Source organism: Netta rufina (genome assembly GCF_964035555.1).
Source record: "Netta rufina genome assembly, chromosome: 1".
In the NCBI taxonomy this organism is placed as follows: Eukaryota; Metazoa; Chordata; class Aves; order Anseriformes; family Anatidae; genus Netta; species Netta rufina.
The window spans coordinates 96,725,371-96,736,032 of NC_140123.1; the positions used below are offsets into that span (position 1 = coordinate 96,725,371).

Genomic DNA, 10,662 nt, shown 5'->3' on the forward strand with positions numbered 1-10,662 from the left:
TAAATTACTTAGCTGGTGCATCTCCATGGAATTTCACTGAGATTCCATTCACTGAACTATTAATTGGGACCTCTCTGGCTTTAGTGCATGGGATATTAAAATGACAGTCCTCATGACTTCTGTCTTGGTCTATAGAACACGTGCTTAGCACTGTCAGATGTCACCAGCACTATAAATAAATACTGAGAAGTAAAGCAGTGCCACTAGTCTCTTTTCACTAGTACTTTTCTCCTCTCTGTTACTCCCTTTATTTATCTTTTTTTTTTTTTTCTTTCTGTGTGTTCAGGCTCTGCCCATGTTAAAGTCCACAATCTGCTTGAAGCCTTGCGAGCAAATAGGTCGCTGTCTGTGCACAGCCATATCCAAGGCAAAATCCAAACAAACAAAGTGAAGGTTGCTGTCCTTATCTCTGGAACAGGTGAGAGTTTATATTCTTTACTGCAGGGTAAAACAGACTATTGAAAAAGGAACTTCAACTCAGAATCAAAATCTCTTGAAGTCCTTGCAAGTCTCCACAGCAACTTTGCTAGGCTTCTGACAGGCTTTTAGTGCTCAGTCCCAGGCAGAATAGATTTTGCCCTAGGAGTATTTTCAATCAGAAATAGAATGATCTTTACCCTCTGCTGAAAACTGGCTATAAATTGCACGTATTCATTTTATCTACAAATTCCTGCATGTTTTAGGTTCAAACAACCAGTGCGTGTTGCACTATAGGGGCAGCACCTTTAATTTACACACAGATCAGTGTCCTGTTGCCCCCTAGTCACTTCCAGGGTTTCCAGCATTCTCACTTGGCAAGAAATAAACCATCATTCCAATTCCAGAAACTACAGTTTACATACTCAATTGCTAGTAAAAGCCCTGTAGACTCCAGGTGTCAAATTCATTTCCCAGTAAGGTCAACAAATAAAGGATTATTGTTAACTTCAGTATCTTTTGGATTGGGTCTCGCCCACACTGCTGCTTATTTAAAACCCCTGCTAGCTGTTAACTGTATTTATTCCCCAGGAATGGTTTGATATTCATTAATTATTTTTTCACTCAGGCACAAACCTGGAAGCCCTCATAAACAGCACAAAGAAGCCCACCAGTTTTGCACAAATAGTTCTTGTTGTTTCTAACAAAGCTGGTGTGGAAGGGTTAAGGAAAGCTGAAAGAGCTGGTATTCCTACAAAGGTAAGTATTTCTCATCTTTTTAAAATTAACCTTTGTTAGCTCTGACTACAGTAGAAGGGCACTGTGAAATAATTACTTTAACTGAGTAAGAGACGATTTCAAAAGTCTTAGTGCTTTATTTTCTGTTCTGTCATGAATTTCGTGCCCTTGGGCATATGACCTAACATGGGAAGCAAATTACTTCCTATTTTCTATTTCCTATTTGCTAGTAATCCTGATGGTGTTGGGCATGGTCATTGTCTTAAACCAGTGCAAATCTTCTACAGTCGAAACTTTGCCATTTATTTAAGTGTAGTGCATTTTCACTAAAGTAACAAGGTATTTTATCCAAACTTATATTTAGAATTAGATGCTAAACAGGCATGGTAGCTCACTGGAATGAAATTAAGAGGTCAGACTCAATGAGACCTTCCACTGACTCCCTTGGCATTGCTCCAGGCTCTTCAGGGCTCATTCAGAGCACACTGGGTTTCCTTTAAAGTTACTGGATCCATTGCTGCATGGCTTTGCCCTTTCTGTGGCCATGTGCATTAAGGATGTTAATCGATACTGTTCTGACTTAGCATTTTACAGTCACTTTACACTGATAACTGCAGGTGATATGGAAGATGTGGCCCCAAGGCACGCTTTACTGTTAACTGGAATCGTAGCAGGATCTGGTTGTTAGCACTGCTGTCTCCTGTTTGGGAGTACAAACAGATCACAAGTAAAGTATGTCTGTGATAGGCAGGTGAAGGACACACATATAATGAGGGGAAGAATATACTGGAGGGATGATGATCTCAGTGGTTAAGACGGAAAGTGAGTGGCAGAACAGAGGCACTGAGGTGTATAAGCTTTGCCACTTCTTACCTCGTAGCTTGTAGCAGAGTTCAGACCAGTGTTGATCTGGGCTCTATTTCTAGTGCCCCCTGCCACGTTTTCAGCTAGCCAGTTCTGCTTTTTCAAAACCACTTCGTGATATTTAAATGTGCTGACATGGTAAATCTTGGAGGGATTAACGGGTTACTTTTATTTAAAAGACAACAAATGCTTTAAGCTAAGTAGTACTTAAAACTAAGTTCTTAAAACTAATCATGTTTTAAGTTGAAATCATTCTAAGACTTTAGATTGTCTTAATGACCTATATTTGTAGTTTGTTCAACTGTGTCCAAATACTGGGCCTACAACCGTGGGCCTAGTAAAATAAAACTGTTTTTCTGCTCCGTACTAATAGGAATAAAGACTGGTTATTTGCCTGTTAGCTGTATGCGTTTTTCAAGTGCTCTTCTTGCTGTGTATGTGCACCCAACTGTAGCCATGTGTGGAGATCTACTTGTTTTTTGCTTATTGCTCCAGAGCACCATTTCATTCTGTTCTTAGGGCTTTTAGATTACATTAACCCCGGGCCCGTGTTTGTTCCCCTTTTGGGTTGTCACAGGTTATCGACCACAAACTGTACGAAAGTCGCACTGCATTTGACAGTGCAGTTGACAAAGTCCTGGAAGAATTCTCAGTTGAGCTGATCTGCCTTGCTGGGTTTATGCGAATACTGTCAGGTCCTTTTGTCAAGAAATGGGAAGGTAAGCACAGCATGTTTCTATATGCATTACAAATATTAACTTTATATATTATCCTCAGGAAAAAAAGAAAATGGAAAATACAGAAAGGGCCAATATTAATTCTGGGTTTGCAGGAAACTAGTCTTTTCCCATCTGGTAAGGAAAGGGTTGAAAGAAAGCCCCACAGAGGCTTGAGGAAGCCAAGTGCAAAAGCATCTCCTTGTGGTCTTTGATTTATTAGAAAATCTTTGTAAAGTAAGGCAGTAAAACTTCAGACCTCTGCAAACACGAGGCGTTCAGCCAAGCTGTTGCCTAAGCAGTAAGGGGTGGTGAGTGTTCAGCCGTCCTCTGACAGATGGGTATCTTTGGCTGCAGGTTAACCTGCAGAGCTAGGCAGCGATGTGCAGTCCCTGGTAATGAGCTCTTACCAACTTGGTGAGACATCCCGGGAGCTGTGTAAGTCTGGGGGCAGCTCTTGTTTGAGGTGTTCCCAGTGCCTCCGTTCTGGCCATCTTTTACGATCTTGCCAGTTCTTTGTTAAAGGCTGATAACACCTCTGTCAGTGGTCAGTCTCCCTCCCTGAGCTGTTACGTTCCTTTTCTTATCTCTTTGTTCCTTCTGAATCACACAGGGGCAGCTGCCTCTCTCACTCTCTGCTCTACGTTCATATGGTGACTTTTGTGTTACTCTGGGTGTGTCTATAGCACAGACCTTTTACACCTGAGCTACTCGTCAAACCCCTCTTTAAAATCAGTAGAGCAAAGGAGGCGTTCCTAGGAGGCAATTCATTTTGTGCTAAAGCTGTCGACTAACCTAAGTCAGATGAATTTTGTTTCTCTTCATTACGGGGTCCAGAAGACCTAGCAGTAAATGTCTGCGTTGTACACAGCTGCAGTTAGGAGAGAGAAATCCCTCACTAGATGAGATGTATGGTGACAGGGCACTTCCAGCTCTGATGATTGCCCTGTGCAGTGTGGGACTTGTATTACGCTTAGGACTAACCTGAGAGCAAAAGTTAAGACCCTTCAAGTACAGGATGTCTGCACTGGTTAGTTCATTTTTTTAAATATCCAGCACTGAACTGAGGTTGAAAACAGACACCTTCCTGAGCTCTGACCAAGAGTATCCATCAGGTAGGGCCTAGATATGAGCTCAGACACTCAGTTCAGCTTATGTCTGTGCCAGTTAACAGCAGTCTGTGTACAATTCAGAGCTTGCCCTGCCTATGCAGTGGCTCATCTAAGTTGTCTGGAACCAATCGATTCTTGTTGCTGCTGGAAAGCTGTTGCCTTTCCTTTCTCCAGCAGTTACAAGGACACAGACCTAAAGTTAGTTGTGAAACTCCTCTTGGTGCTTAGTGGCCCTGGAATGTTAGCTGTGAATTCTGACAGAAAGGGCAGATGTAAAGGAGTAAACAAACAGAAAACTGCTTTCCTACAGAGCAGGTTCTGATGGTACTGTAAGGAGAAACGGAGGAAACTCTGACAAAAGTGGAGAGAGTTATTTGCAGCTCACAGTCCTCAGTACTTTTTTGCTCAAGCAGGGAGATGCTGATGCATAAAACTGCATATTTCTGAGGTACAAAGCCAGATCAGTCAATACATTTGCCTCTAAGTTTTGCAGGTCAAAACCTGCGTGAGTTCTTGCAGTGGGAGTGCAGGTTTTGTATTGCACTGCCCGAAATGGCCTTCACTTCACATTACAGAATCATCCGAGTCTATTTCAGTACGCCGCTGCCTCCGCCAGCATGTGTCAGCTCAGCCTTCCTGCGTGGCATTTAGGAGGTGCTCAGTGAATCCTGATGACACGCAGCCCTCCTGAGCAGGAGGCATGGACAGGCAGCGGGGGCGCAGCACACTGCGCTATAAATAGCCCTGGTGGTCATTTTCTTTTTAATCTTGCGAGGGGTTGTACTGAAGCTAAGAGAAGATGCAGCGCTGCTAAGCACCTTTTGCCTGCCCTCTGGTCCGGCATTGGCAGGACAAGTTGTTATAGGCATATTAGGAGCAGGCAGGGAAAGCGTGCCAGAAGAAAGAAAGCGTTCTGGTGGTTTAACTGGGGCTTTGCTCTAGCAGTGAGACCCTGAGGTCATGGATAGCCACCGTCTCCTGCCGTACAGCTAGGCGGGAGCTAAGGCTGATGCTTTCTCTTTTCAGGAAAACTGAAAATCATTTTCAGGGCTCTGACAACAGCCCCACCTGGCTGAGCATTAAAGGTTACATTACCCATTTCGGGCTCTCCTGGCCAACTTTCCGCATGGAAAGTAGAAGTGGTAGACAGGTGCTTGTCCAAAGGGCACAGCGAAGGACTCCTCTTTGAGCAGCTGTTGTCTTTCATTAAACCTAAACAGGTGTGGGGGAAAAGGCCGGGCTAAAGACTCTTTGCCTCGTCACAGGAGGCTGTTACATCATTTGAACCCACGCCAAGTTTCTTGGGGGTATTGAGTTTGTAAGAAAGAGGATTGGGCTTGTGAGGAAAGAAGAGAAGAACAAGATGTAGAGGGAAAGGACAGTGTTTTGTTTTGTTAAAAAAAAAAAAATAAAAATATTAATTATTCACTGGAGAAGTATGTTTCAGCCATGGAGTTAATTGTACCTGATTGCTGTGTCTGATTTATTGAAAGGGCAAGGCATTCTGACATGCTTTGAGCTGGTTACCTGTCAGTAACATCAAAAATAGCACGTGCTATTTTTTATCAGTTAATGCTTAGAAAAATCTTTTTCACAGTGTACGTTGTTCCTCTGTTGATTATTGATACTTTGAACACTCTGATAAGTCTGAATGCTAAAAGGCAATGACCTCACTTACTCCTTTCTAGGAAAAATATTGAACATCCACCCATCCCTGCTGCCTTCTTTCAAGGGAGCAAATGCCCACAAATTGGTGTTAGAAGCTGGCGTCCGAGTCACAGGCTGTACAGTACACTTCGTAGCTGTAAGTACTTCCTTCCTCCACGCTTCATAATTCACAGGTCTTAAGATTTCTATCTCGGAGCTTGTTTAGAAAACCCTTACAGCATCACACTTGATTACCTTTTCTCCTTTGTTCATTCATGCTGTTATTAGGCAATGTAGTGCTTTAGTTTGTTGTCCCTGGAGAAGGAACTGGAGCTGAATACAGGAGTTAAAGCTTTACCTAAGTTAACTTCATTAAGTATTTCACTGCTGCCATTCCATCAGCTGCAGTGGGGTTACTAGTTCATATAATGCCTTGACTAACCCTAAGTTAGTACACAACATCATCTTCTTAGATTTTGTCATACAACCTTCCTTATTTGTTGCTTTCAAGAAAAAAAGAACAACGCAAATGGCACGGGAAGTCTAGATTTGTTAAGAAGTAATCCCATGTTTGAGTGAACAGATTAAAACTTCACAATTTATTTAAGTCCAAAACTATGAGAACAAAATCCCAAAGTTCTCTCAACAGGAAAGATGTACATGTTTATCAGTTTAGGGAGGTTTTTTCCATCTTTTTGAATTCTCAGGGTTGACAGTAACTATTCTCTGGTCCTCTAACGCATTCTTCAGATTATCCTTTGCTTTTCCACTGCTCCTGAAATCTGTTTTCCCATTTGCTTTCCCTTGGAAGATGAAAAACTGTTTTTTCCAGTCAGAAAAAATGCATTCCTTTCTGCAAAACATGACCGTTGCTTTCTGTGTGGCAACGTCCGGAGAAACAATAACTGAACAGCAGGGATCTGCCTCGTTAACATGCACAAGAAAGATCTGCTGGGTCCTCTAGTCCAGCTCTGTGCCAAAGCTGGCTAATTCACTTTTCTGAATTGAAATGTCGTAATTTTGTCCAATTTAGCCTATCATGTCCTCAGTTAACATGGCTTTTGTTTTCTGCAGCAGAAACGTTACTCAGCACCTCTTTTTCTTTGAAACCTATGCTTCTGATAGTTCCTCACAGGCCAGCGCGTGTGTGTCAGCATCTTTTCTGCATTCCTCACGTTAGCCTATTTTCACGTTTCCTGTAATAACGTAATGATAAACAGATCCCTGAGACAGCTGGATCGTGTTAATTGCTACACATCCATGCCCCTCTCTCTCCTCCTCCAACCATACAGACTCTGTCTGTTGCTTTTGCAGGAGGAGGTTGATGCTGGAGCAATCATTTTCCAGGAGGCAGTTCCTGTTAAGGTCGGTGACACAGTGGAGACCCTGTCTGAACGGGTGAAGGAGGCTGAGCACCGAGCCTTCCCAGCTGCCCTGCAGCTTGTTGCCAGCGGGGCTGTACAGGTGGGGGACGCTGGCAAGATCTGCTGGAAGTAAGAGCAGCAAGTCCATGGAGCTCCTTGGGTGGTACAGCTGAGGTGCATTAATTGATCAAAACAGAGGTCACAGTCTAATAACCTGCATTTACTTCACAAAGTGTTTTCTGCAAAGGATTTACCATTTCATGCGCTCAGTCAAGTGGCTAAAGATTCAAAGTAAAATCCAGAGAAAGCCACAAATGGTTATGTTACGACAGGGGGCTGTTCTCAGTAGTTCCAGCTGCAGCTCTATTACGTGCTTCCTATTTACGGTCACTTCCTTGGTCAACATTTCAGTTATCAATCACTTTCTTCACAAAAAAAAATAAATAAATATATATTTCTTGGTTAGAAACACCTAAACATCTGATCTGAGATTGACTTAAACATCACTTTCTCTCCAAACAGACCATACAGACTGTAACAGGGGATTCTCTTGTCACGTGTTGTAACGTGTCTGTAAGGATAAGTAACGGCAGGTGGTAAATTGGAAGTGATGGCCATAGGCAAAGACTCAACTCATAAAAATATATAGCCAAAATATATAGCCAAAACAAGAAAAATTGGCCTTACCCTTCCTGCAGATAACAAAGTGCACTTTTTTTTCCCATCTGGTTTCTGTTTCAATGTTGGTAGATTCTGCCTGGCCTAGATTCTGGATGTATCCAATAACTCCAAATACCAAACCTGCCGTCAGTCAGATCCTAGTAGAATTAAACTTCTGCTGACCACTTGCCTTCAGGGATTTCTATATGAATCCACACAGTCCACACATAAATTCTCCTCAGAGATTTGTTCAGAACCAAAAGGGTAAAGATTTTTTTTTTTTCCTGAACGAGCAGAAAGGGAATTAGGTACCAGATAAAAATGTTTTCTTTCTTGGCTAGTGAGACATTCTTCAATTCTGCTGAAGTTAAGTGCCTGTATTCTGGGAACAGTATTTTCACCTAGAATAATACTGATACAAACCCAGGAAATGTTACAACTCTGAAAACACCTGGTTTTCTTTTAACGTGTTGTTATAGCTGTGAAAACATGTCAGTGTATTTACAGAAATAATCATTTTTGTCCCATACAAACCAAGTCAAGTATCTGCAGCCAATTATGTGTATTTTAGAACTACCCCTTACTACAGAAAAAAATGGTTTCTGTTCTGTGCACTGATGTCCTTATGGTAATCTCAATTTGGATTTGAAATAAAGTCTAATAAAATTAAAGACTTAAATGTATCAAAATCTTTCCTTGGATTTCCTTTTCCAAGGGTGTAAGCTGAAGGAGTTTGTGAAAGAGAATCTACCTATGTCTGCAGTGCAACGACTGCAGATCAGTTTCTGAGGTAACAGACATGCAATCCTGCAAAAGTGAGTTATAATTCCGGAGCATGGTGACCTTACTGTTTCTGTGGCCAGATGGTCTGCGATGAAGAAGCGTGCTGACAAAATATTCCTGTCATCTTCTGTCACTGAGGATAAAGCTCAAGCGAATACAGTGGAAAATTACATGGTCAAATTTTAACGTACTTGTAAAAGGCAAAGAATAAAAGCTAAATCTTCATCACAGCATATTTTTCCGTACAAACCTACCTTTGCAGAAGAAAGTCGTCCCCACAGGCCAACTGTCTGCCAAGGCTTGCCGTCCGCTCTGACTCGAGGAGGTTGTCTAAGAGGCAGGGAGTGTCCAGCTCTGCCTGGGGTGAAGTCTGCACAAGTTCAGTACTAGCCATGACACAGCACATCTCTTAGAAGTCAAAAAGAAATCGTTCCCAAATGAATTCACACATTGATGTTACTTGTTCCACCAGTGGTGAAACCACAACTCGTGCAGCATTGATAAAAACTGCTTGATCCATGACAGGAGGGCCAAAAGCAGAGAACAAGGCAACCTCAAATCCAATACCCCAATCCATCACAGACATCTTGAGCAAGACTCTGGTCTTTTGCTGTCTAAGAACGCTGACAAATGGGATTTAAGCACCGATCTGCAGTTCTGCAAACCCATAAAAGGAAATTTAGTTGTGAACTGGCCCTTAGACTGCTAAAAAAAAAAAAAAGTCTGTAAAAAGAATAGATGAACGACCACACCCAGTCCCCGAGGGATGCCTTGAACACAGAGGAAGTTGTTCGATACTGCGGTGATAGCCTGGAGAACTGTGAGGGCACAATAGCAGGCATCCTATTCTCTTTTAACAGTTTATTAGTTAGGTTTGAAACATCAGTCATGCTTGGTATGCAAGCCAAATAGTATACAACATTAAGTGAATATACAACATCGAGTTACAACACGGTTGTAACAGACCAGGAGCAAAATAAGCAGCGTGTTTATCATAAATATTAACTATAAATACCAACCATTTGTTAATTTCTCCTTGTTACAGCTCTTCCTATTCCTCCTAGATCATGAAAATACACGTTCCTTGCTCCCGCTGTTGGAGCGCAAAAGCCAAATACAGATTTCTGTGCAGAAACTGCAGAGCTTGCAGGCAAGAAGCTGAATTCCCCTTCCTCCCCCTTCCCTCCTGCACTGAAACAGCGCTAGCTACACATTAAATAAGTAAATACTTTGGATGCTTTAAATGGAGCTGACTCATGCTCTCAAACAGCCTGACATGGCCGAGAGCCAGTTGTGCAGTATGTCCCTTACTCGTACAGTACAAGCAATTCCAAAAGAACATTTTTTTGTTTGTTTTTCACTGCATCTGATGGCCGTTAGTGATCCCTCCCCTGGAAGTTCAGCTCTGGCTACTTCTTTTCTATTTTTTTTCATGTAATTTCTTAGCTAGATTTCTTCCTCTCATTTACGTTACTTTGCATGCAAGTCATTATCCTGGCAGAGAGCTATAAAGCTTCCCACAGAAAAAGGTTTTATTTAACAGCAGTGATTCTTTGGGCCAAGCCAATCATGAAGTCAGCAGAAAGAAAAACTCAAGATTTTCCTGCCATGGCAAGTCAAGCTGAGGGTATCCTGCGGGTTTCACAGATGGAGGAAGAAAAATGTCTGAAAGCTGGTAACTATTTCTAGTCCCTCTGACCAATTTTCTGCCCCTCAAGATCTGAAAGTTTTAATATGAAATTCTGGGAATGTGTGTCTGCTCCCCCTTTCGAGGAACAGGGCAAAGTGCCTAGAGTTACATTCGGTGTGCACTGTTATTTTGTAGTGACAAATAATCCATGAAGGGCAGCTTGTTTCATTTTGCTTTGCCTTCAGAAAAGTCCCCTGCCTTGCTGGCGGTCAGCTCTTCTGCTGGCAGCTCACTAGATATCTCTGTTTGTTAAGAGGGCCCACAAAGGGGTTTTCCTTCGACACTCATTTCCCTGCCCACTTTGGCCTGCTTAAAGGCACAACACCAGCTCAAAGAGCCGGTAGCAGCAGTTTTGAAATTTGTCCATCCCCAGGAGTTAAAAAAAAAAAAAAAAAAGAGGGCTGGATTACTGAGGGTCACATGCTCAGCCCCAACACATCCAGCCTCCTCCATCCAAGGAGCTGGTCACCATGCTGTGGTTCCTTCATGAAGCTCTTCATGCTCCTCAACGCGATGGAGCCAACAAAAATTAAGCCCTCAGAAGAATTCCTTCCCCTCTGAAGCACTAGCCCACTTCCACAGCTCAAGCCCTCTCTTTGCACAGCAGATGAAAACCAGCAAAGAAATTTGAGATCTGAAATGAGTTTGGCTCCCACCGCCAGTTTTACAAA

At 42.5% G+C, this 10,662-nt stretch overlaps 1 protein-coding gene across 3 annotated transcripts in view; it reads left to right on the forward strand.

Moving 5' to 3' along the window:
• Positions 1–8,229, forward strand: part of GART (phosphoribosylglycinamide formyltransferase, phosphoribosylglycinamide synthetase, phosphoribosylaminoimidazole synthetase) — a 38,086-nt gene extending 29,857 nt beyond the window's left edge. For all 3 annotated transcript variants that reach the window (XM_084284925.1, XM_084284924.1, XM_084284926.1), the window contains 5 exons: positions 287–418; positions 1,046–1,176; positions 2,597–2,738; positions 5,536–5,651; positions 6,809–8,229. In XM_084284925.1, coding sequence (XP_084141051.1) covers positions 287–418; positions 1,046–1,176; positions 2,597–2,738; positions 5,536–5,651; positions 6,809–6,991 — 704 coding nt within the window. In that variant the 3' untranslated portion in view covers positions 6,992–8,229. The remainder of the gene's footprint in view (positions 1–286; positions 419–1,045; positions 1,177–2,596; positions 2,739–5,535; positions 5,652–6,808) is intronic.
• The last annotated feature ends 2,433 nt before the right edge of the window (positions 8,230–10,662 follow it).